Source organism: Musa acuminata, chromosome BXJ1-2, assembly GCF_036884655.1.
Source record: "Musa acuminata AAA Group cultivar baxijiao chromosome BXJ1-2, Cavendish_Baxijiao_AAA, whole genome shotgun sequence".
Taxonomy (NCBI): Eukaryota; Viridiplantae; Streptophyta; class Magnoliopsida; order Zingiberales; family Musaceae; genus Musa; species Musa acuminata.
Window position 1 is genome coordinate 17,435,632 of NC_088328.1, and position 27,828 is coordinate 17,463,459.

Sequence of the window (27,828 nt, forward strand, 5' to 3'; positions counted from 1 at the left end):
ATTACTGCTACACATTCCATCTTACAGGACCACTATTTTGCCTACTTGTGCTTCCATTTGGAGCTTCATGTATAGAAAGAAAGGAAAGCACTACAAATAGCCACAGTTTGAGGCAGATGGGACTGTTCTCTCGTGTGGTCTGTTCTTGTGTGGATCTGCAACCCCATGCGAAGAAGATAACATGATGTGGAATCATCTTAGTTTGGCCAGAAGCTAATTATGGAAAACAGCTTCCAGAAAAAGAGAAATTATATGCCATGCAATGCCAAAACATAGCTAGTTATAGCTCATAATTCATAGTTTTTATGAATGTCAACTATGCACCTTTATAAGTCAATTGATCCTGAATATTCAATTATTTGATAAACATGGGCCTAAGTGAAGAAATGAATTAAGAATTCCTTTTCTTCTTCATCAATTTTCTAATCAATCCAATCACTATTTTTTATTGTTATTATCATCATCATCATCATCGAATAGATATCTTTACTAATACAATTAAAGATAATTATATATTTTTGTTTAGCATTATGGTCATTACATTTTAAAAAAATTAGTTACATTGACATCCTTATATCTACGAAAGTGAAATATTTAATCATATTTCTCCTCACACCATCGACTTTACTGACGAAAGATATCGCACATTTTGTCATAAGTAAAAATGATGCTAAAAAAAGAATAAAAATATAATTTCGATCCTCACTATCAACAGAGAACCATCGGCCTTGTCCGAAGCCAGAGACATTGGGTAGGATAACAGAGCAAGAGAAATGAAACAGTATAAGAGATGAGGATCGTCACCAATATCATTATTTAATTAGTCGTCCAGGAGGATAACGAAATCAGAGGGGAGGACAAAGCCAAGGGACGATAGAAAAGCTTTCGTAGAAGTTACCTTTTTTATGTGAATTAATATCTTTGGACGATGAGAATCTAAATTATATTTTTATCCCTTTTTAGCATTATTTTTCCACGTGACAATATTTACAGTATTTTTTCTTAATAGAATTGATGGAATAAAGAGAAACAAGATTAAATATTTAATTTTTGTAAGTATAGGAATACTAATAAAATTTTTAAAGTATAAACATCGAGATGTTAAATATAGTTAACTATAGATAATAATATGTAATTAGCCCATATAATTGAGATATCTTATATTTTTCAGAAAAAGTGATTTGATATCAAATTCAATTAGATTGATATTCAAATATTTCTTCTCAGGAATATGTTGTTCCGGTTTGAAAATAAATTCTGCCTTTCACATTAACCTTGCCTAAGGATGTTCTCTCTCTCTCTCTCTCTCTCTCTCTCTCTCTCTCTCTCTATTCTGATCTTTCTGTCAGTCTAATATGGCAAGTTGTAGGAATACCGTTCCGTTGCTCATCTACAAGTCCCATCTTTTTATGACCCACTTGGCTTTCACGTTAATCTTGCATAAGGATGTTCTTCTCACATGTCAAAGTCCAAGACTCCAAAGTCCAAGTCTTGATACTGGAAAAGAACAGTTCATCTCTGTCTACCATGCACAAGAATCAGATTTTTTTATTGAGTTCTTTGTTGGTGAGATGGAAAATAGATGTCTAGAAATCCTAAACAACATTGGGTGTGGAAAAGCATTTTCTAAAGTAGCTGGAAAAAGGCAGCTCCAATCCCAGAGGCCCCATCTGAGACTCCTCCACTCCCCTTCATGAATAGCTCACATCCATTATCATGTCTGCTTCCAGCTTCAAAGCACAGATCATTCGACTTTTTCCCACCCGGTTGAGGATTAAGCATCGGTTCTTGATGCTGAGGTCCTGTGGATGAGGAAGGATTTGTGATCTCTCTTCAGTCCAATTCAGGTTTGGGAAGAACATGCAAGACCTGTTTCCTGTTCCCTCATGCTTCTCTTCTGGCGAGAAGCTCTCTCAGGATGCACTCCCTGCTGCTACTGCTGCTGCTGCAACCAGGTCGCGGCAGAGCATGGTGGTGTCGGTGTACCGCAGCAGGGTCGCAGGTCACTGCCGCTTGGTCACCGTCACTTGGTGCAAGAATCTGCTCGCGCATGGCCTCTCGGTCTCCGTAGATGGACCGGACACCGACAGCAGCAGCAGCAGCAGCAGCAGCAGTCAAAGGAACAGTTCCGATGCCGCCAAGAAGCAGCAGCAGCAGCACAGCTGCAAGGTGCAGATCTCGCCATGGCAGCCATGGCGGAAGCAGGGCTCGAACAGGTTTCAGATCGGAGGGGAGACGGTGGAGGTGTTCTGGGACCTCCACAGCGCAAAGTTCTGCAACGAGCCCGAGCCACAGTCGGACTACTACGTCGCCGTGGTGTCCGAAGGCGAGGTCGTCCTCCTCCTCGGCGACCTGCGGAAAGAAGCCTACCGCAGGACGAGCTCGCGGCCGTCCTTGACTGAGGCCGTCTTGGTGGCGAGGAAGGAGCACGTCTTCGGCAAGAAGAGGTTCGCCACCAGAAGCCGGTTCCACGACAAGGGAAGCCGCCATGAGATCTCTGTGGAGTGCAGCAATGGCGGCGGCGGCGGCAACATGGATCTGGACATGGAGATAAAGATCGACGGCAATGTTGTCATCCATGTGAAGCATCTGCAGTGGAAGTTCAGAGGGAACGACTCCATCTCAATCGACAAACGCAGGGTCGAAGTGTATTGGGATGTCCATGGCTGGCTCTTCGCCTCTGGGCTGAGGCATGCGCTCTTCATATTTAAGCCAGAGTCACTCAGTAGCGCAGGAGGAGGAGGAGGTGATTCCTGTTGCTTGTTTCTCCATGCTTGGAAGCTTGATTGAAGAGCTTCCCAAGGGAGAAATCTTGCGGAAGTTGTTTTGGTGGAAGATGAAGATGGTGATGGAGAATCTAATACGTTGTTAAGAACATGAGATAAAGGATTGAGGAGGCGGTCAACACAATTCTGATGAAACCAGCAATTCTGGAGTTTGATTCTACTGCTACTTGATGAAAGCTTGTGATCATTTTCATACTGACTTAGATGGCATAAATAAAAAAAAGTCTTGTAGAACAAAAATGCAACTTCACCATGACTCACTACACTCATCCTCAGTCATGAATATGCTTCATGAAATTGGTATCAACCTGGAAAACATTTTTCGACATAATCTGGTTTGGATTGACTTGAAAGATCGATATCACAAACTGAAATAACCCACAGAAAAACCAGATTGTGTAGTTTCTTGAAATCTGCTGGAGATGAAGATGATGAAGAAGAATCTAATGAGTTGCTAAGAACATGAGATGAAGGAACGAGGAGGTGATCAACGCAATTCTGATGAAACCAGCAATTCTGGAGTTTGATTCTACTACTAATTGATGAAAGCTTGTGATCATTTTCAGACTGACTCATTTGATACATTTGGCAAAAACAATTCCTTGTAGAACAAAAATGCAAAGGAATAAGCTTCATGAAATTGATATCAAAATCCAAAACAATTTTCGACGTCTGGTTTGATTCAAAAGATAGAAAATTGAACCAAAATAACCCACAAATCAACCAGATTGTGTGGTTTCTTGAAAATTGTTGGACTGCAAGATATTTATGAGTTTTGAGACCGAGACAAAGGAAGATTGTTCCCTCAGAAACATGTGCTTGAACTTGTTTTGACAGTTTTATGTTGATCGAATTAACAAGCAATCTTTTAGAACTGCTTAAATCAATCTCCAAACTGAAACTGTTTAATCAAATGCAACAAACAGATTCAAGAAATGGGAATTAAGCTTTACACAACCTAACAATTTCAGCTGCTAAATATTCAGATCTCAACAGTGCCCATCAAGATAACCATCTTTCTTTGTACTTCTGATTCTAAGCAGTTATGATTGGGGCCATTGCAACAAGCAGCACCTTCAAATTGAGATTAGAATGGACTAATTCTATCCATATATTTTAATTTATTTTAGGTACTTACAGAGTGTTTTTCTATCAACAAATGGTCTTTCGTTCTACAGTCATCCCACAATTTTGCATAACCAATAAAGAGATGTTACCAGCCATAGTTAGTACATGTTATTTTCCATGGAAGAGGATAATTTGGTGACAACATAGAACCCGGTTACTTGCACTTAAGAAATCAGTGTCATCAAATTTTACATACATATGATGGAGAATATACAACTTTAGAACATGAAAGTTACAAGCAACGATGCGATTAAAACTCTGGCCTTCAACAATCACTCGAAACATAAAACAGATGGAAAGATTAAAAAGAAATAAATGGAGCGGAACTTACATGGTTGGCAAAGGAACAAAAAATTCTAGCTGGCTAGATGATTTGGAGAGCTGCTGAACATGGTGTGCCACATGAATGCTCTGGAAAGGACCATCTCAAGCTCATGGTGAGTCCAGTCCAGTGTGGGAAGGTGTTGAAGGAACATTACCATCTCTTGGAAATCAAGCTTTAGGAGTTTATCAGACCACTGAAACATGTAAAACTGTGAATTTAGAATTTTGCAACTTTCTGTGCTAATCAAAAGAGGTAAAAAAAAAAAAACAACTGATGCGGCCTAATAATGTAATGTGTATATTGATTAAAATTGCAGTGATGCTTCTAAGAATGAGCAACCATTTGCATTAACCATAAATTTGGAAAGCAAACACATGCATATGTTGACTACATCAGAGCATAAATTTTCTTATTTGAATAACATGCTAAGTTCTAAGGAAAGCTTTGTTATTGTAGATTTCCACCATGCCACATTTTTATATTTCTTGTATCCTGGTCGTACATGATTATCTGTAGGCAATCAACTGGAATGACTTAAAAAGAGGCAGCCAGAGGATCATATTGATCTCAGATCAAAAGAATAAGTTAGTTTGCATAGAAGTCAAGACAGAAGGTCGCTTCATCACAGGATACAAGTCCCTTGGTCAACTATTAACATCAATATAACAACCTTATAGATTCCTAGAACCTTGGCCAAAATTAAACGACACATTAACTGTTGCTTCCACAAGAATTGATAAATCTCACAGTGGATATTTGTTGGATCATACTCAAACAGAAGGATAGGTATACCTCTGCTGAAACTATTATAAAACTCCTGCCTTGTGTTAGCAACTTCAACGACAACAGAAAGCAAACGACAAACAGAACTAAAAGGTGACAGTATCCAGAAGTCAATGGTAATCCGCCAGTTTTGTTAAAGTTTTAATCTAATAGTTCTAATGGTATCATTAAAACCTAAAAGCCCAAAAGAATGGTCTTATTTTTCAACCAATAATAACAAAGCTGACAAATTGGTATCCAAAAAGGGAAATTTTTTGCTTAGCTTATCAAGTCATATATTAATGGATGTCATTCTCATCAAAGAAGTAAATAATGATTCTGACATGGTTCCAGCAAGATATTATGATTCTGACAGCAAGGTGATACAACATAGCAGCAAAGCAACATGACTGAATAAGTAACGGTAACCTCCCCCATCAAAGAAACTCTGACAATTCAGCGACATCTGCCTCAGAGTTTCTTTATCATAAGCAATGTGTCAACTTATTGGAAATAGGAGCCTTCTGTTCCCTGCATGTGACACTTAGGTGATTGTTGAGCTTGTTCCATCAAATGCATTGATAACAAGCACCACATCAATGATAGCTTCCATGAAGCTTATGTAGTTGTTTGGCTTACTCTCCAACAAAATAGCATCAATAATGGCATCCCAGCAATCTCTGTGGTTGTCTGAGGCAACAACAATGATATCATTTCTGGCAACTTGTGATTGCTAATTTATTTCAAATTTACTCAATGTTTATTTTCATCATCTCCACTGCTCTCGATAATTTTGATGGCACCTTTCGTGCACCCTTTATGTCACAGGCAATTTAATGTGTGTTTGAAAAAATTTGATTGATGTTCCTGAATAAACTTTAGAATAGTGGTCTTAACCATCAAAAGGCTCTTCAATGAAGTGACAGCAGAGACACATCCCACTATAGCTCATGAAACCAATTTCCAGGCATACTGATTCCGGCTTTATTCATCTAGAGAATCACTCAGTCTTTTTGAATGCATTTTTATCTCAAAGGAGTTTTCCAATTGAAGGCATTGATCATATCCCCTTCCAACATAAAAGAAAAAAAGGGTTTGGCTGATACATCAATTTGATTAGTTCAAAAAGTATCTGAAAACACACACGAAATCAAAGTGTAAACAGATAAAAACTATACATAGTATAACAAGAAAAACGATAAAGAATGATTCATTATTGTACATTTTATTATAAAAAGTAATTGTTATACATACATATATGTATATATATATGTGTATATATATGTATATATATATGTGTGTATATATATGTATATATATATATGTATATATATATGTGTGTATATATATGTATATATATATATGTATATATATATATATGTATATATATATGTATATATATATGTATATACATATATATATATATACATATATACATATATACATACATACATACATATATAGATACTGATGAACCTACTACAACTTTGATGGTTAACTAATCACCATGATGGTGAAGTGTTAATGAAAAGATAAAAAAAGAAAGACTTTACTCAAGAAGAGTGCTTATAAAATTTGAAATTAATTGCTAATCCCATGATATCTTCCAGAACTATTATGAAATATCTAGTTCCTTAAATTTTCCAGGGCTACTCTCTTCCTCATTCCATGGCTACTCTCATCTGTTTTACATTTATAGTCATATGTTTTTTTTTTTGCCTTTTACCACCTTGAATTCCCTCATCCTTCTCCACTCCTCTCTTCTATTTCTTCTTTTTCTTCTTTTAAAGACTGTTGAGGTGTAGACTTAGTCAAACAGTATGAAAAACCAATTTTAAGTGAGCTTGATTGATTCCATATAATTGTGATTCATATCATGTTATTAAGGTTGAAAAATCAAACAAACAGAATCAGCCTTAGACCATATCGAGACCAATCACTTAGATCATATTGAAATTGGCTGATACCACTACAATGTTGCTCGCCAGTGTAATATTTTGAAACTGATGCCAGAAATATCATTTGTAGGTAGAAACTAGTCTGGTCTTATTAACTAATGGATTCCAATTGATCAACTTGAAGAAATTCAAAGTTCTTTAGAACCTATCTTATGGTTGTTTCAAATCGTGGGCACTTATGTTGAAATTGGCAAAACACAAATATAGAACCTATCTCAATTCTCCAAAAAGGGTTTAAGGTAGGATCTCATATTGAATTACCAAAAGAAGAAAAAAAAGATAAAAATACTGTTTATCAATAGTTTATTATACTTTGTATTATTGAAAAATCAATGAAATCATTTTATACTCACTCAAAAATTTGTTGATTGATTCTTTATTTGTTTTCGGACCAACTTAATCAGAAGTGACTTTGTATGAGTCTAATTGACTAGGCCGTTAAATGATGTCTAGGACACAGCTTACTCATGTTCATTCATTTAGACTGATCCCAACGGTCTACAGCTAGCTGTCAACTTTGTCGATGATCATAAAAGTTAGCAAGGAAAAAGATTCTCGCACACAGATCATAATAAAACCAAGAATAGAATCATTGTCATAGGCAATTTTCAAAGGATTATGCTGTCAGTTTTGTGGATGATCATAAAAGTTTAAGGAAACAGTTCTCCCACATATATCATAATAAAAGCAAGAATAGAATCATTGTCATAGGTGATTTTCAAAGGATTATGCAACACACATTACACCCAGTAATCAAATGTAGATAATATTCAGATGAACACAACATAATTAACTGACAAACTACAACTTACTGTTAATAGCAAACTCGCAGATATATACACAAGAAAATCTGGCAATGAATCTCCTTCAGCAAGATAAGTATCCCACAAACGGGTAACCAAATGGAACGGGATCTAGAAAGTTATAAACCATAAATTAGCAACTTAAATGGCAATCACATAATCTCCAAGGAAACATTCTTGAAGTATCAAAACAACCTCACGTATTAGAAGGCAATTGAACCATCTAAAAGCAAATTGAAGAAACTCCAGGCCGTGCTTCTCCATGTGTCTTGATACAGGTTCTTATGTCAAAACATGAAAGATTAATCAGAATGAAAGTATCTCGAACTCAAAAGATATTATGAAAGAAATACATAAGAAGTGAAGGGCAGAATATTCTCACAGAGATAGATTGAAGCAAGCAACTATAGGTACTACTTGAAAGATCATGTTTACTGTTTATAAGGTTATATGTTAAAGGGTTAAAAATCAAAGATTTAAACTTGTCATGTAAAGAGAGTTGCTTATTGCTTTATCACAAAGCTGTGATATCAAATTTCTATCTTATTACTTGATTGAGAGAATGTCTTTTAGTTGTCATATCTAATATGAATGATGACATCAAACAATTGACGTATGTGTCTTAAAATGGAGAGGTGCATGCATGTTTTTGTGTCAAAAATTTTGATCATTGGTTAACCCAATAGCTAGGTGGGTTTTCATAAATTGGCTAACAAGAAAACATAATGATTTGAGAATCAGATTCGATGCAGAGGATACAACACAACCAAAATGAGGGAACCAGGACTGCATTTTTTTTCACATCACAAGGCACATCGGTTCTGTACTGGCTGAAAAAGCAACCCTTGAGTTGAGCCATGGATAAATTTATCATAAGTCAGTGGTAGCACCATTTTAGGATAAGGAAAACCCAAACATGTCCAGAGGGGGAGGTGAGCAATTAAAATTAGAGGTACCATGAGAGGTCCAAAGAAAACTTTAACCAGAAAGAACAAAATGTGCATGATGGCCCAAGAAATACAGGAGGATGATTCTCTCAATGGAAAAATGGTGACGAGAAAGAACTTATCTATAACTGTTCCTATATAGCCAACTGTAGATTGTTAGGACTACAGGCGTAATACTTGGGTAAAGGAACATCATTTTTGCAAACTTAATACTTGGATTAAAGCTGTGTTACAGGTACATTAAAAAGTAAAGGAATAATGACAAAAACTGAAGGTACCATCTATGCGGCGAACCAGCTCTCGCAGTCTGAAAACAAGGCGCTGAATTCCTGGTTGAGCAAATGTGTAATGATCTTGCATGCCATCAAGCAGCTTTGAGAGACACCAATAGCAATCAGCTTCTATATTAGAGATCATCTGTGGAGAAAGATCTGAAATTGACCAGTTCTCCATGCTGCCATTTAGATGTTCAGATAAGAACACCATCAGAAATGGTGTGACAAGATCATTTATTCCTTGAACATATCCACTTGCAGGATGACGAATAGCCCTGAGGATAGGAAAGATTATTTACATTCATTTTCCAGGCAGCTTATATTTTTCAAATAGAGAAACATAATAAAAAGAAAATCATGGAACAAAAAAAATTATGTGCAACATTTTTCTTTTGCTCCTAGAATTAGAAGAACAAGGACAAAGGAATACAGAAAGAAATTTTATGTGATAAGTTCTAGGATTTGCAAAATGTACATCTAGGTGAAAGCTGGATCGACTAAGTCTCACCAGTGTTCCATATAAATGGTCTCAAAACCAAGGATTTTAATTTCAAATAATACCGTCCGTACCGGGCAGTACATATCAGTATGTCAGTAGACCGATACACGGATCACCCGCTACTGGGCGGTACCATCAATTGGGGCTATTTCCGCCCCATTACCGTCCTAAATCGATCGTCACCGCCCGCTCCCGGGTGATATTAACGGAGGGAGAAGAAAAAAGAGGAGAACCTGGAGATCAACGCTGCTCTCTCTCCTCATCTGCGCGTGGAGAAGAATCCTTGGCATCGCGGGGAGAAGAAACCAAGCGTCGAGGTGGCATTTCTTCTCCTCACTGTCACGGACAAACTTCTAAAAAGGATGTTTGATGTAATGCTTATGTATGTTCGTGTATTTTGGTATATTCATGCTTTGCACAGCATGTAGAGGGACGACCGAAGGCTTAATAGTCCCATTTTAGTTAGGTTTGGTAGTCGTTTAAGTATGTAAATAAAGATTGTGTCATGTAGACACTTGTGAGAGATTTTTGGTCTGTAGTGGACCATTTTGACCTTTTGTTATGCAACTGTTCAGAGCTTGTAAAGTTTGTTTGTAATTTGTATTGTCTATGAAGTGTTTTCGGAAATGTTTACTTGTGGATCCCGAGTGAGACGTTTTCTCTAACCCGTTTTCTTTTTCATGGGTCCCAAGGGACCATGGGAGGCTTCGAGGAGACTGACCTTTGCGGACGGACACGCAAGGGTGCCGCACGACTTAGGCAAAACCAGCTAAGCCCGTGACAGATGGTATCAGAGCGGGACAAGCACTCATAGAAACACTTAGCATGCAAATGTGGGGGGCCTAGCGGGGCTGCGTTGAGGGCAGTCAGCACACGCGTGACCGTTTGAGGGAAAATGGGCATGGAGATGTAGGGAAAAGGAGTCGCTCGGAGGAGCGGGCATCTGAGATTGGCATTCAAAGGAATGGCCAACCCTTCGCGCAAGAGGCACCACGAGAACAGGCAAACTTGGAAGAATGCGGAGCGCACAAAGGTTAGGATGGCTGAGTTTGAGCTACGGCTCAACGTTGACAACCATACTTGATGGTGCTTAAGGCAAGCGAGGCGCTTGGTAAAGGATGAGACCATGTAAGGTGGAATGAGTTGCTCAGCGACCGAAAGAGTTGTGCAAAGCTCACAGAGGTAAGGGGAATTGCTAACTCGAAGAATTTGGTACTCATGCATGGGCTTGTATGCAGACGATGGAATGTTCACGGCCATCCCAAGGCGACCGAAACTCGGCGTCATGGAGCATTGAAACTTTCTCTTCGGCATGTGAAGGATACGTCCATAGGAGGCTGAAGTGTGCAGCGAGTTCAACATGTTGCTAGGCCTTGAGTGGTGCAGCGAGGGCTGTATTGACGTGCAGTCGCAATCTAGCAAGTGCGTTTGCAGGAGGCAGAACAATGCACAGTTTGTTCAGCAAATCGGAGTAGTCCGAAGGGGATGGTGGTCTCCGAAACAAAGAGAGATGTTGCTCCAACGGGATAGATATCCAGGAGGGATAAGTCCCGGCTCTCCAGAGGGAGAATCATGTGCAATAGACCGCACATGTTGAGGAGGAGTACCTCAACAAACAATAACTCCATGAAGCTCAATGGACCGAGCGAGCGACGAGGAGCCGTCGCATGATCTCGCTTGAGAGAATGCATTGGTGGATACATTGCGAGATCAAGTGGGGGAGCGACCTAAGGCAACATAAATGAAGACACACTTGGAGTCGATATGGAGATCAGACTCAATGGGAGGGCTGACTCGTGGAATGGTGGGCGCGAGGGCCACCATCAACTCAATGCAAAAACGAGGAGCGAAGCAACTTGGGTGTAACTTGGTGAAGTACCCAAGCCATATGAAGGGAGCCAGCATAGAAGATGAAACATGGAGCGGAGGCACAGTGCTTTCCTTGGACAGAGGTCAAGGACATGAACTCTTGCAGAGGCAAGAGTAGGATCATGTTGTTCCATAGGTCCTTCATTCTGACGGAGCGGACTCATCTTGCATGGTGCCAAAGACGAAGGGAGCTTCTGGGCACATGCACCTTCTCTCGGAGAAACATTTGATAGAGAAACCAGGGCGACTCAACTTGCGGAAGCGAAGTTGAGTTTAGAAGGCCTTGGCACGGGGCAAGAGGACGCGGAGGTGGGTACTCTTGAAGAATATGCCACAGTGTTGCCAGTCAAGTTGCCAGGCAAAAAGCGGTGCGCAGCGAAGATTGTGCTGGTAGGGGCAGAGGCCTAGGATCCAGACAATGGTGCACTAATTGCAGCGAAGTCGGTGGACTTCGGGAGCTACTAGGCAACGGACAGTCCTGGAGCGGTGCTTCATCTAGGTGTGACCCAAGAGTGGGTGGATGAAGGTCGATTGCCAAAGGAGCGAACAAAATCGAATGTGGAAGAAACACTGCGATGTATTGGCAAAGGCCACACATGGAGGGATCACAATTCGAGTTCATCCCACAAGGATCAGAATGCAATAGAGATGTCACCAGGAGGCGACATGGTGCAGCGAATCGTGGTGGAACAGTTCGTGGCAATGCGATACACACGACATAGTCCCGTGAGGGACTAGATCATACGGAGGTATGATCGGGAGCTACTGGAAGCTCCACTTCGGTGAACAACACGACGACAAGAAGGGCTATGGATTCAAGGCGTGAAGGCCATGGTACCGCAAAGGCGGGTCTTCCGTGCGTGCATCGAATTTTGCATCGGATGAAAACCTTGGTCATCAACATATGGGGACTGTGTTCCACCAAGGAAAAAGTTTGAATGCAAGTACCAGTGAGTTCCATGGGAGGGACTTGATCATGCAGAGGTATGATCGAAGCAGCTGGAGAGTTGGACTGCTTCAGAGCCTATATTCGCTCAAGGGAGCCCGGCAAGTCAGAGGATAATGTCGAGTAAGCGAACGTTGCTACCAAGGAAGCTAAGGAGAACAGAATCGGTGCAAACCCTACAACGTGATGACAGAGGCCATGCATGGGAGTTACAATCTGTCTTTCCATCGACCAAAGGGAGCTGCTTGGAGAACACGGAGGTGTTGAAGCAGGGGGTCGAAAGGGGCGAGGAAGCGACAATGAGTCTAAAGGGACTTAGCTACCCAAAATCAAGCATCAGTTAGAATGAAGGTGGACTCGGAGGAGTGCCACAGAGACATATCTACTGATCGTGAAGAAAATGGATGCAGATGCGAGGCGACGGATAGTAGGGCCATGGGCATGGCAGCGCCATGGTACCGCAGTGGCGGGACTTCCGTGAAAGTCATTGATTCCTTGCTCTCATGGAGGGAGAGCGCTTGGTCGTGAAAGAGGCCGAGGAGGTGGAGCATGCAGAGGCAAACTCCAAGTACCGAGACAAGGCTGAAAGGCAGAGGCCAATGAACTTTGTAAGACCGGTGTCAACGAGCTTCTCATCAAGATAGCTGAAAGTGAAGGACTTCGGGTCATGCAAGAGGGCATGACCAAGGAACGATGTAGGCAGTACGCGGTGCTGTACCTTTACTACTCAATGGAGTAGGCGGCCGGGTTAATGGAGAAGATGGTACAATCCCAGAGGCGACCAAAACTATTAGAGACTTACTCCAAATTGGGTGAAAACTTCTTGCATTCCAGAAGTTCGATGGCATTGAGAAGGTGAATCACAGTAGCTAACTCAACGCAAGGAGTACAAACAATTTAAGTGCTTCAGAAGTGTGAGCAAAGAGCAGGCGAAGGCCAGTAACCAGCTCGATGCATGGAGTACAACCTTGAGGAGGCGGGCAAAGTCAAATAACCTTTGCCTTCTCAACTCTTAAGAGAATGGGCGAAATCGAGTACCCCAAGTCTTTTATTTATCCAGCAGAGGAGCTCTGTACAGGTTCAAAGACCCTTCGAAGATAATGGAAGACAACAGTTGTCAAATCCTCACCAACGGTGATCAGTGCTACTGAGAGTAGATTATCCGCTTTATTTCCCAACGAAATGCCAATCGAAAGCGGAAGTGATGCGAACCTACTTGGAAGTGACAACTAAGTGAAAGAAGAGTCAATAGGCAAATTTTGTAGAGGAAGGACCCAAAACTTCAGAAGTTTGCGAGATGATGCTCGTTAAAGCTCCAACAAGCATCCACCCAGTTCAAGCAGCATGAGACATTTGAGAGACTAGCGCATAGTAAGGATGGCCTTTTCCTTCATCTGGAAGATCTGCAGGAATCAACAGGGATCAACATAACTCAGCCAACCCCACACTAGAGTCAGAGTCATTGGCGAGTTGAAGCAGCATGACGGATCAAAGGTTCGACTACTTAAAAACAATAGCGAAGAGCAGCTGAGAGGCAAGAGGCGCATTGTAGCTGGAGCATAAGATTGAAGATTCAGCAAAGGCGAGGAGTTGTAGTGTCGGCAAAGACTTCGACGAGGACGTCGAAGGAATAAGTGGGGGAGAATGTCACGGACAAACTTCTAAACATGATGTTTGATATGATGCTTATGTATGTCTGTGTCTTTTAGTATGTTCATGCTTTGCACAGCATGTAGAGGGACGGCCGAAGGCTTAATAGTCCCATTTTAGTTGGGTTTGGTGGCTGCTTTAGGCTTATAAATAAAGGTTGTGTCATGTAGACACTTGTGAGAGATTTTCGATCTGTAGTGGACCATTTTGACCCTTTGTTGTGCAACTGTTCAAAGCTTGTAAAGTCTGTTTGTAATTTGCATTGTCTAGAAGTGTTTTCGGAAATGTTTGCTTGTGGATCCCAAGTGAGGCGTTTTCTCTAACTCGTTTTCTCTTTCGTGGGTCCTAAGGGACCATAGGAGGCTTCGGGGAGGCTAACCTTTGCGGACGGACACGCAAGGGTGCCGCACGACTTAGGCAAAACCAGCTAAGTCCGTGACATCACGCAGGTAGAAGAAACGAGGCGACGAGGCGGCGTGAAGAAACGAGGCGACGAGGCGGCGTGGAAACGAGGCAACGAGGTGGCCACGCCACCTCGTCACCCTTTTTGCACGGGGAGAAGAAACGGTTTCTTCTCCCCACCTTCTTTTCCACGCGGGAAGAAAAGAGGCGATATCGCAAAAAATAAATTTTTTTTACATATACATACATACATATATATATATATATATATATATATATATATATATATATATATATATATATATATATATATATATATATATATATATATATATATATATATATATATATAAAGAGCCTTGTTTTTCTGCCCCGCGTGGTTTCTTCTCCCCATGCACCAAAAAGGGTGACGAGGCAATTGCCCTTTTTTTTTTACTTATATATATATATATATATATATATATATATATATATATATATATATATATATAGTACCATACTGTACTGAACGAATCTCGAAACTCCAATACGGTACGAAATTTCAATCCTTGCTCAAAACATACAGCTAAGCTATTGATCTATTACAAAGGATGAAAACAAAATTATCTTTTCAAGGAAATTAAAGCTGATATAGCATAATAAGTATCTATCTTGGTCATGTTTACAACAATAGAAGGGTAAGGCATGTTTACCAATGACAATGGCCACAAAACTGATCTTTTAAAGAGAAATAAACTAGAATAAAGCTAACATGGTTGACATGATTAAAACTATCAAATAAAAGATATAGAATGACATTGCCACTACTTCAGTGAGTTCAATTGGATAACCGATAATGATTACTCATGTCTAACATAAGGATAGCTTAATACGAAGATTGGACCCAACAGATTTTACATTTGCCAGAAAACTAAAAATTGAAAATGATCCTTTTTGCAAATATACTTATAATAATTGCTTTTTTGGAGTTACTACTGAAGTAAAATTAAAAAATGACAATTATATTAAATTAATACATCATTTTGCAAAAATATGCCCCTTAATAGGTAACTTAATCTGTTTAAAGCAATATTTACATCAAGACAATAAAGAAAGTCCAAATGATTAATACTGGTAATTCAACTAATAAGGTAAGAAATCTTTTCCTTTTCTAGATGACAGAATTTGCCATGAAATCTAACCATGTATAGAGAATGCGTTCCAATGATTTCTGAATTTGAGCATGCTGGAAGAAAGTGACATCAGGTACTGTTCTTGGGCAGTCAACAGCAATCTGACACAAAAAAGAATAAGGCAGAAATAAAACATACGCCCAGCATTTTAAGTCCATATTTTAAAAGCATCAGGCCTAGGTGAATGAATAAACCTGGCGAAGCATGTTAATCTCATCATCTGAACGTTCAGAGTCAGGAATGTCATAATACTGAGAGACACAATCAACATACTCGAGTCGTTTTCTAGCCAAAATTCCCTCACGTCTATCTGTATTAGGTGATGCATATCCCTGTTTTCACTAATACTTAAATTATGAATGTGTAATAGAACAATATATACAAGATAAGTGCAACCACAGAGAAATTTCACAGAAAAAAAGGATTCCAGGACTATTAAGTGCGACCACTTTCAGTTAAGACATAATTATATCACCTTCAAACGCATTCTAGTATATGCTAAATGGAACCAAATCTATTGTCAGAACAGAGAATTAAATTAAGGTAAACAATTATGAAAAAGAGTGAATCTAGACCTAATGAGACAGTTCACAAAACAGTGTTAGTTCAAGATAAGAATGATAGTTCATCAGTTTCAACTAGTTTTATAAAATGCAAAAAAATAAAATTGCACTTAACTTTATTCTCTGCAGCCTAGTGTTGATTAATCTTTTTGTGGCATCAATTTTGCCACTCCTTTTGACAAATGAAAAATCCTTTCATAATGCACCAGAAAAAGACAACAATGTATCATGCGTTTAAGTAACTTTTCCTTTCCCAATAAGGAATATGACTCTATACTGAAGATGAAAAGTGATAGCAATAGAGGAAGCCATATATTGAATTGGCTCATGCACATCAATATGAACTATAGATACCTTTTACTTCTTTTCACAGAAATGTGCTATGCATTTATATCACAAATGCATTAAACCTTGTTGACAGTCTTATGTCGATAATGTTCAACATAATTGATGACTTTAAAGTTTAAACTAATGTGTTCATCAAGATGTTAACAATAGGGTCCAAGATGAATGGTGATCATGTACAGACCATCTTAACAAACAACTGAATCACCTAATGCAGGGCAGAGGAACAAAAATCTTCCACAATAAATCAAAAAATCAAGATAAGTAAGAGCTCAACCTGGATCAATGGTGAATTTGGGGCTGTCATGACCAAGATCGATTGAGCCGGCTTGGAGAGTCAATTTTTTTCTTGTTTATGTTGACTTATATAATTGTTTCCAAATGTTACATTGTCATAAAAAAATACAATGTGTATGTTTTAATAAAATATATTAAAATAAACAAATTATATAAGCCTGAAAATATATTTAAAAAGATATATTCAATTCCTGATAATAGGTCTATTGGAGAAAGCGGAGGCCCTGCCAGGAGCTTTACTTGAGCTTTTGGTCTCGAACAGAGGCACCATAAAGTTCAGTGGTTGTTCTATCAGAAAGTTGTATCTCAAGGACTTCAAATATACTAATGCAAGAATAATTGGCCTTTGATGGAGGCCCTGCTAGCTTCTTTTGGAGAGTCAGAAAACAGAAAATGCATGGAATATGCAGGGAACCATAGCTGCTTTCCCTTTTCTTTCAACAGTTTAATCAACAAAAAATGTCTGACCTGCCTATGTCCCACATCTTTTTCAATGAGATGCATGTACAGTAGCATCATTTTATGGATATGCAGACATTGTGCAAACTCCAGAAAACAAATTGGGAAATAGCAACTATAAAATTCACCTTAGTGAACAATGGTTTATATTTTGATCTATTAAGCCAAAGCTACCACCGAACTTACAAAAATTTAAATAGTTACCAGAAGAAGCCTCCATATATTAGGCCGCATATATGGGGGTATGCCACTCCAAGATAATTCACGCAGTTTCTCTGCATGAATGCAAACACGTTTATTGACTTTTACAGTTACTATATATGACACAGGAGTAATGATAAACAAATAGACCAGAGAAAAGCTTTAATAATATTAGTAACTAATACTTAGAATTTTCAGAAGTGATAAGAGAAAATAGAGAAAACCAACTAAAAATGTAAATGTTTAAGGCAAACTGCAGTTGAAAGAAAATGCTCTTTTGCAACAAAGACATGAGAGTTGAGATTATCTAAGATAATTGATTCCTAAGTAGAGCAAGCATGTACATATGCTAAACTGTAAGCGTACAAGAATTTCCAACTTAGCTACGAGGTGAAAAATCCCTGGAAAAGACTAAGAGTCCTGAATTGTACATAACTAGAGGAAAAAATGAGTTCAAACTTCTCGAAGGAAAATATAGAGAATGAAAGATGATACAGAGTCTTCAACCTTTACCAAGAAAATCAACAGTTCAAAACTTTGTATCATGCCACTAGAAAGTTACTATCTTTCCATCTGAAATGATATTATATATAAACACTTGGCTACATACATCATAACTCTAAACCAACGTCAAAATTTTTTGAGAAAACCAAAACAAGGTCAAACTGAACAAGCAAAAAGGAAGCCTGAGCAAGGAGGGAAGCGAGACACAATAATTTTTATACACAAAAAAAAAAGCACTAAAAACATAGCAGTTTCTTAATTCTTAAAAGATTGAAAAAAGAAAGTTAAAAGAAACACATAGAAGTATGATGAAACTTTATGTACCTAATATAACAGCTGGTCTAGAAAGCTCCTTTGTAAATTTTGCAATTCTTGCAGAATCTGTGGCTCTAGCTCCAGAAACAGAACCCTTAGCATCTGGAGGTGTATTTGCATTGTTTGAGGTTGATATATTTGTCTTCTGAAGGATCGTGTTGCTTGCTGTTCTTCCAGAACTTTGAACTTCTGCCTGTGGAGAAAAAGACATTTTTAGTAGATAAGATCATTGTAAAAGTACTGAAACAGTCATAGGCAATGTTCATCATTACCTCATGGGAACTGCATGCATGTTGATCTCCACGATCATTTTCAGAGTAGCTTCTTGTAATTTCTTTAGAGCGTACAGGAGAATCATTAACATTTAGAGGCTCAGATTTGCGAGTCAGCAGAACTTTGCCAGGAAAGCTGCGACCTCGTAGTAACCTGGATGAAGTGTAGGTTAGAAGACATGCTTATATTTATTTAGGAACCCTGTCCATCAAACATGGATAGAAGAAGAATTTGATCATAAGATTAGCAAAATGGAATTTTCATGATGGAGGTAGGTTTTCCATCTTAAGAAATGTCTGAACCTTTCCTCTATCATCTCTGATTCTCTTTGACTGAACCTTCTTAAAGAAGCTAAAGCTATTTTGTTTTCCACTTCAAAGTTTTAGGTCAAAGAAAGCTCATGCTTCATCCCTATGCCTTCTCAAAGTGAATAACTTAAACAACAGTATTAAATGATAAAGCAGCAGTAGCACAAGAACGTGCAATGTTATGTTGGACTATCTTGATTAAGCATACAGAATGCACCATTTAAATAATACAATAAAATGAACAAAACATCCTGATCAAACACATTAGGTGAACAAACCCAACAAACAATAATAACTGAAAAAAAAATTGGCTGAATTAGGCAACCTAGAGTTACATACGAATTCATACATCCATTTAGGACGTGAAACAATCCTGTGACTCACTCTGGTAACCCCTGGGTCACTAAATGAACAGATCCGAAAGCCAATCATATTGGTATTTCACTTTCTAGCAATGAAGAATCCATTTTTCCACGAACCCAGATCAATTCTCCCATTACCCCATCAAAATCGAGAGACAAACCCACAGTAAACCATCAAGACCCAAACTTTTCATGCAATTCCTCTCGTACAAAGACTAACCTACCAAAATTCCGCTCTTTTCCCCCCGATCCTACACTAACATTGGCACCAAAGATCTAGATTTGGTTTCACGGAAGCAACTAAGCATCCGACACAAAGCCAAAAGGATCCAATAAATCGGGATCAGGAGGAATGATCACACTAACCCTTGAACATTTCGGAGGGTTTGGTTGAACCTCCATTCAAGATTGGGACTGGGGTTCCCACGGCCAGTGCCGCCTTCGCCGCCGCTCATCTCCTACCTCGCGCGGTCGTCTCCTCGGCCGCTCTTCGTGGCTTCGTGCCTCTCGTTCTACTCCTCCCCGTATATAGAGGCTATCGCGCAGCCTTCCCCTTCGATTTCCTTGCAGCTATTCAATCCCCCTTCGGCGGACATCCAAAAGTAACGTAGAGGGTGGTTGCGGTTGGCGATCTTGAGGTGAGCCCAACGCACGATCACATGAAGCTTGTGAACACGAAATTTGATGCTCGATCTGAACCGACTGATCAAAATTGGACGGCTGTCGATAACCAACTAATGGAATGTCGATCAAGCCATCTGAAATGTCCAGGGGGTGCTCCCCGTAAATCTAAGTTGCGTGGATGAAACACCCCTTGAAAAGTTCATGGGTGATTGTGCTCTCACACACTTGCTGGACCCACAAATTTGTAGGCCCGTGCCCCTGAAATATTTCAAGGGTGACCTGGGTGGATATATATAGCAGTACTTATATGACAATGATATAATATATTTGTGCTATTCCTCTCTAATGGACACCAAATACATACGAAACCAAAATGAACATATAGTATTGAAGTTTTATAAATAATTAATAATATGTAAATCTATTATTTATATTTTCCATGAGTGTTATGCTCAAAATATGTAAATGTCATAATTTAAAAAGCTGTGCATTCCAAATAACATAAACATAATTAACATATCTAGGTAACATAAACATTTAATGTAAAAAGCCGTATTAAGCCTAAACAAAAGTTTTTATTCCTAAAAGAATTAAATATTTTTAAAGAATTTGACTCACTCTTTTTGGCATATTTTAATCAAGGTTCGCTGTACTGTACTGTACCAGCATTTCGATCCGGGCTCGGTACGATACGATACCGGTGTACCGGGCGGTACATCAGGGCGTACCGAGCGGTACACCTTGGTGTACCGAATAATTTTTTATTTTTTTCATACTGTAGTAGTGCTACAGTATAGCACTGTAGCACTGTAATGGCACCGGACGATCCGCGTACCAGTAACCTGTATGACCGATACGTACCGCCCGATACGGGCGGTACACTTCGGTACGACAGACCTTGATTTTAATACAAATAGCACTAGAATTTTTGAAGATAAGATTATATTCTAAAAGTACTATTACATATTTAATTAATTTTAATGTAAGTTATTTTTGTAAAGATGGAATCAGCCAAATTCAAGATCGATTAAAACACTAAATTGACCAAATTCAAAAGCACAATAAACAAAAATGAGAATATTGCCATACGAGGGATGGTAGTGCAATAAAACATCTTGATCCACTTTGATAGGCTCAATTCCATCCACCATGATATGAAGTCTAAATCTAAGTAGCTTTGTGCAATTTGGCTTTGAAATTGTTGGAACACATAAAAATCTAAAGATAATTAATATTTCAAGCCATCCGGTAAAAACATGGTTTGAACCATTTGATAATTTTTAGCAATGATGTAGGATAAGTAATAGCAAATTCTTTTGATAATAGAAAATTAAAATAATAATAATAATAGAAAAAAAAATAAAAAGTATAATTGTCATATTTGCTATGACTAAGGATAATACTTCCATGAAGGTGTGCACATTCGCATGTCTTACACACAAAAGATGAAATTATTTTATGACCTTGTACCACTCACATACAAGGTGAGAAAAAAAACTCAAGCTTGATTGTTCTGATTGATCTAAATTATAATGTTTTTATCTCTTTCTATAGATCCAAATATAAGAATAAAAAATATAGAAATAAGAAAAATAATAATTATATCGAACCAAATATATGATCTCAATATTCCTGATTTGAATATAATCTTCCTTATTGATGATATTTTTGATAGATTGACTTTGGTTTCCGTAGAACTAAATCTTTAAGATCTTCAATTAAGCTTTATAATATTTGATCAAGATCCAATCTGATTTTCTTCTTTTATTCTACACTTGTTTTCTTTTTCTGTTATTGAATAGATATTGTAATGTGACAAATCTCTAAATCAATTAAATTTATTTTAATAAAAATAATTAATTGCTCCAGCATCTCTATGTATATCTTTAAATTCCTACTTATATATTTCCTATGCTACACTTATAGCAATGGTATATGCATATACCTATTAGTGCATGATATAAATTTTCAATAATCTTTCGATATGGATAATCAAAGAAAATTATAAGTTTAAGAAATTTTTATATAGTGCCCCGAGTTTTAAAAATTCTCAAATAGCACTCCTAGCCACGTGATATAATTATTTTACCTTTAGCTTCGTCAGAATCACTATTGCCTCCTCCTCCCTACATTACTTTTGTTAGGGGCATCATGAGCATGGAGGCGGGTGATTACTAAGATTAACATGTGCGCAGATATATAAGAGTCCAATGGAGAAGAGAGGAGTGGCTCGCAAGGCTAAACCACAAGCAAAGGAGAGAGGTGATTGACGGGGCCAATTTGCATGTGGAGGCATAGGTAGCCAAGGGAGGGTAAGGGGTTGCAAGTAAGGTCAAACCCTGGTGTAAGCGACTAGGGGAGGGCAATTGACGGGGTGGAGGGGGGCGGTCGATGAGCAAAGGGTGATGATCAATAAGGGTAGGATAACTATATTGAAAAAATAGGGGCATCATTGAGAAATTTTGTACTTTATGAAATATTCCTAAACTTAGAGGATTTTTCTTAGAATTGACCTTTTTCTTTTATTATTATATAAAAAAATATTTATATGAATATGTTTTAGAACAAAAAATGTAAGATTTGTGAACAGTTGAATCAACCATTATTATGTTCAATTGTAAAAGAAGATTTGAAGTTCCATATCTTGATTCTGCCCTTGATTTTTGATAAATCATTTATCTTTGGTGGATTATTTGTCTTTGATAAAAAGATTTAAAGTTGCATAAAGTCACTTTTCACCTACCCCCTACCAAAGCAAGCCTACTAGGCTCCTCTATTCGTCCTTTATCTACGTGACATCCCTAAGCTCTTCCCTTCTACTTTTGATGTCTCTTTCTCCATAACTCTTTTCTATCAATCGTTTGTATCCTTCACACCACCCATAGTCCTACAGGATGATCAATCTTCCCAAACTTTATCTTTGTAGTAGCACCTTCTTGCAAAACCCTCCTAACCTTTTCTAGGGAGCACATGGTGTTTAAGCCTGAAAGCCGGACTCTTCACTGTAGGGTAAGTTATAGAAGACCCAATCACAATCTTCCTTATGCATTGAGCTTGACTTGAGAAACTTCTCCCTGACTATTGTAGAATTGAAGAACACACTCTATAGTAAGTTCCTTAGTAAAACCCCTCTTCTTGAATACCTTAGATTATTCCTCCGTAGGCTTAGTAAATCCCTTTTAAGTGCCACATCATCAATTAGCCACTGGTTATTTTTATTTTCAATTTAACTCTGAAACTAAAATGCTCCATACTAACCCTAATTCCTTAAAAGCCAAACTTTCAACCTTTTCTTCAAAAATATATTTGATTCCACCTAAGCTTCTAAGGGTAATGTTGAGGTGTCATATGAAGGTCCAAGGATTCTCAAGTAAGATTTGACTTCTATGTAGATTTGGATGGCTCATTTGTAGCATTTGAATAACCCATAAGTATGAGATTCATTATCAAGACTACAATAAATACTTTTCTCTGAGAGAAGATGATCATGTCAAACTTTCAATCTTATTATAGCTGAAGCCTTAGCTTTGTTTGGAGGCCTCAAAACCATAACTACTCTATCGAAGGCTTTTGGATCAAATCGGACTCCCTTCAACTTCTAGTCTTTGCCGAGGGATTGTCCCTCATTTTTTAAGTCTATATTTTATAATATTTTTTTATCTTTTCGAAAATTTTAGTTCAGTAAAGTTTATTCACTTACCCAAATCTCTTAACAATGTAAGCCATTTGTTAGCTTTTTTTTTTTTGTCAAATCTCTTTATTTTCAATTTTTTACTTTGTGGATGACCAACAAGCTTTACGTTTCTATACTTAGCTTCTCAATAATATAATTTTTTATTTTTCTTAAAAAATAAAGTGAAGTCTGATATGTTATAAATAAGTAATTATCTTGAATATATCAATCATATATTTTTTTTTTTCATTAGAAAAGATCAAATATTTGATAATTCCATCGATTGAGTTATGAAAATTTTATTTTATATAGATTTTGTTTTACTTCAGTTTCAATAATTTTTCCATCAATTTTATAAAATCAAGTTTAAATATATGGAATATCAAAATTTCCTCCCAGTGGCTATATAACATTTATTTATAAATATTTTCATTTGAGACATCTAAGATATAAGATAGAAAAAAAAAAGATATTCAGATAATTTTTTATCCTACATCTAAGTCTGTGGAAAACTAAAATATCATCTTTAAATTTCAAGATATTGATTGTGTTTGTTGCAATCTAATTAAATTCTACATATTTAATCAAATTTTCAAAAAGAAGATCCCAATGCAATTAAAATTTTCCACATTTATACATATTGTTCCTAATAACCTTTACCTAAATCTTTTAATTTTTTGTGTCAAAACAATCAAACATGAGCTTAATTCTTTGAAATAGATCAGTTATTCAATAACTTAATGGATATCTGATGAAAGAAAAGATTACTACAAGAGTGGATTTTCCCTTTTATGTTATACTCACAAAAGAGGAACTTGTACCTTCTCTGTGTTCATTCTCTGGACAATTACAAGTTGTGATGCATTAAAGCTTAGTAACCAAATGATGGAAATTGCAAGATATTATAGTAGTCAAAGAAGAAGAAGAAGAAGAAGAAGAAGAAGAAGAAGAAGAAGAAGAAGAAGAACTTAGGTTTATTTTTTAAGTCCTCTATCATTTATCTTTTTCTTTCTCTAAAACAATTGACAAATATTCTGTCATTCATCATAAAATAGACTTCAACACCATTAATGTTTCTTTGTCCAATTCCTGATATTTCAGACATCTTTGTTCATGATGGGCATGTAGAATTGAACCTTGACCATCTACATCTGTCTACCAGATATAGATTGGTCCATCATAAGAAGATCATGCACCTACAGAATGCAAGAAATCTACGTCTATCCATTTAATTCTTTTGCACTGCTGTCTGTCTTATGGGTGAATCATTGCTTGGCTACAGGTCAGTTTTCATTAGTATAAGTTAGATGAAGTGGAAATCCACTTTTCCTTTGGGTATCCATTTAATCCAAAAGAAATCACCCACTTCAGCTTTAATAACTTATGCAAATCCTTGAAGGAAGAACAATGAATAATTTATTTCTTCCTCCAACTGCTCTCATCTACTGTGCTGTTCCATCTTGAAAGATCATTCTCTCTTTCCCTCTGAAAAGAAAACTACCCTTACGCATATATATAGCAGATACGTATCAGCCAAGATCAGAACCAGGAAGTGATGGAGATGAAGAACGTCTCTTCTTGCTTCTCCACCTTCATCCTCCTACTCTTGAGCTTCACTTCCTTTGTCAGCTCTCAGTCAGACTCCTGCTCCTCTAAGCTAACTGTTAGCAACCTCATTCCTTTCAACACCTCTTCCCTCACCTGCATGTCTGCATGGAGTTCCGAAGGATTCATCCTAAGGGTATACGACATGGTCATGGTAAACCCTTACTTATTTGTCATATAGAATCTAACGCTGCAAGGATTGCATGCATATTCAGTATGAGAACGCAGGGCCAAGTCTGTGGAACTTTGTGCTCTCGGCACCTGATAAAGGGGCGTACATCGCAATTGGCTTCTCTGGCAACGGCAGGATGGTCGGGAGCAGCGCCGTGGTCGGGTGGAAGTCTAGCAGCGGCGTGGGCATCGTGAGGCAGTACTATCTCGGTGGGTATAGCTCGAACCAGTGCCCGCCGGACAAAGGGAGCCTTTCATTAGTGCAGGGGAGCTCGTTGATAGTGTCGCAGAGTTCACGGTTGTACCTCGCCTTCCAGCTCAGTACTGCGCAGCCTGAGTCGAGTCTGGTCTATGCCGTCGGGCCGTCGAACAGTCTGCCGTCGTCCGGTGGCTATTTGTCTACGCACAGAGACATGGCTTCCGGCACCTTGAGTTCTCCTGCTGGCGGCGGAGGTGGCGGTGAGTGTTTCCTGGTTCATCCATTAGACCAGAAAAGGATATCGAAACTTGAGCTTGTGATGTGCAGGGGATGATGATGGTGATGACGATGAGCATGGACGAAAAGGAGACGGGGAAGGAGAATCGTCGAGCGGACGAAAGAGGGGCGGCGACAACGACAGCGATGGAGAAGACGCAGTGGCAAGGAGATCAGGCGGAGGCTTGAGCTTAGCCAAGAAACATGCGCTGCTGACCATCTTGGGGTGGGGGATTCTGTTGCCCATCGGAGCAGCCACGGCTCGATTCCTGAAGCACCACGACCCGCTCTGGTTCTACTCACACGTTCTCGTTCAGGGGGTCGCCTTCGTCGTCGGGGTCATTGGCGTGCTCGCCGGCGTCAAACTTGAGCACAACCTGGGCGACGGCCGCGACGTCGACGCACACAAGATCCTTGGCATCTTCGTCTTAGCGTTCGGCGGCCTGCAAGTAAGATCGTCATGGCACAAACACTCACCAAATACACAAACAAGATAATCGATGCTACCCAAAATTTGCAGGTCATGGCGGTTCTCATGAGGCCAAAGAAGGAAGCCAAGGCGAGGAAGTACTGGAACTGGTACCACCACAACGTGGGACGGGCGGCGATCGTTAGTGCAGTGGCTAACATCTTCTACGGATTGTGGTTGGCGAAGGAGGCCCGAGACTGGAGCTACGGCTACGGCATCTTCGTGGGGGTTTGGGTGGTCGGCTGCTTCGTTCTGGAGGAGTGGAGGAGGAAGCATGTAGCGGAGTGTACCGTGTGTTAGGATTGCGTTGCATGGCTCTGCATGCATTACTTTGATTCTTGTGGCTGTGCATAGAATCTTATTTTGACTGTTCCTCTTTCTTCTTCTCGAGCGTGTATACTTGTTCTTTGATGGTGAAATCATTGTTGGTGTTTTTATCCTTCATGCATCCATGTCTTAGGCAACGTGATGTGCATCAAACTGTGCACGAAGGATCATCCAGTGCTCACATTCATCCAAACTTGGATCTTCTACTGCTGATGCATGAGAAAGATCAGTCCATGAGTTCTTCAAACTAAACTAATGCCTATCGGAAGAAGATTTAGTGATCTAGAATGCATATAGATCTGGTTACATGGATCGAATTGATTACTAGCAGCAGGCACAAAACAGGCGGCGTTGCACATCCACAGCACACTGTTTCAGGAGATTGTTAATCTGATTCTTGGTCATGGTGACATGCACTTGGATTATACAATGTTTCTCAGATAAAATAACTTCATTTGTTCTCTCTCTCTCTCTCTCTCTCTCTCTCTCTCTTACTGTTGTTCTTCTCCTTTATGAGTGCAAGAAAAAGACAGTCCTTCTGTAATGTTGACTACACTTATGGTGGACACAGACAGCTCTTCAATACAAAATCTGCAGCAACATTATCAGTCGTCAACCACCCTTTGACAACTAGGTAGCCAAAGAGAATCGATTCCAAGGAGGTTGAAGACGAACAAACGCGTGGAAGTCGGCGTAAATGGCGTGTGCCAAGCACACGGAAACGGACCAGAAATAGAACCGAATCCAACCAAGGGAATCCAAGAAGACAACGGAGAGAAACGGTGGGCGCATATATACTGCTTGTGTGTGGATTGGGTAGACTGAGAAGACCAACACACCAAACCTTGAATTATATGAGGGGTTGAATTTTTAAGACCTAAAACGTTCAAGAATTTAACAGAAGAAAAACAAGAATATGATGCGGTAAATTTGATTATCAAACCCAAAGTAACAATTGATCGAATATAATCTATTTTTCTGGAACAGACGAAAAGAAGTTCATTTTACTTTATGACAAAGAATGTTAATATCTGATCTTATATAAGAAAACTATACAAAAGATATATCAGATAAAATCTCTCTGCCAATCGAGTTAATTTAAATTTATTGTAAGTGAAAAGAAACTCTTGAAAAGTTTCAACATTTGAATTTTATTTAATTAGTATGGAACAAAAATATGCTTTATATAAGGTTTGCTTGTAATATTGTTGGTAATATAATTTTAAATGACTGACTTTGTGAAAGAATATTCTCTTTACATATTATTTTGATAATATTTTATCATTTTCAAGAAATATGATATCTTGTTATTCGGGATGAACTCTACATGTTGAG

The 27,828-nt window shown here is 38.6% G+C and overlaps 3 protein-coding genes across 3 annotated transcripts; 2 read left to right on the forward strand and 1 right to left on the reverse strand.

The window, feature by feature from the left end:
- Nucleotides 1–1,682: 1,682 nt before the first annotated feature.
- LOC135612311 (uncharacterized) lies at nt 1,683–2,910 on the forward strand. The gene has a single exon (XM_065108458.1). It carries the CDS (start codon nt 1,861–1,863, stop codon nt 2,788–2,790), a length of 930 nt encoding a protein of 309 aa, XP_064964530.1. The 5' UTR covers nt 1,683–1,860; the 3' UTR covers nt 2,791–2,910.
- A 1,152-nt stretch (nt 2,911–4,062) lies between these two features.
- Nucleotides 4,063–19,765, reverse strand: LOC135596109 (GTPase-activating protein GYP1-like). The gene is made up of 10 exons (XM_065087887.1): nt 19,516–19,765; nt 18,479–18,632; nt 18,216–18,399; nt 17,391–17,461; nt 15,717–15,854; nt 15,532–15,623; nt 8,988–9,259; nt 7,958–8,043; nt 7,772–7,873; nt 4,063–4,432 (listed from the first exon to the last, which is right to left on the reverse strand). The coding sequence occupies exons 1-10, from the start codon at nt 19,602–19,604 to the stop codon at nt 4,271–4,273; spliced, it is 1,350 nt and encodes a 449-aa protein (XP_064943959.1). The 5' UTR covers nt 19,605–19,765; the 3' UTR covers nt 4,063–4,270.
- Nucleotides 19,766–24,928: 5,163 nt separating this feature from the next.
- LOC135596110 (cytochrome b561 and DOMON domain-containing protein At3g07570-like) lies at nt 24,929–26,603 on the forward strand. The gene is made up of 4 exons (XM_065087900.1): nt 24,929–25,187; nt 25,267–25,681; nt 25,749–26,146; nt 26,218–26,603. Exons 1-4 carry the CDS (start codon nt 25,002–25,004, stop codon nt 26,464–26,466), a joined length of 1,248 nt encoding a protein of 415 aa, XP_064943972.1. The 5' UTR covers nt 24,929–25,001; the 3' UTR covers nt 26,467–26,603.
- The last annotated feature ends 1,225 nt before the right edge of the window (nt 26,604–27,828 follow it).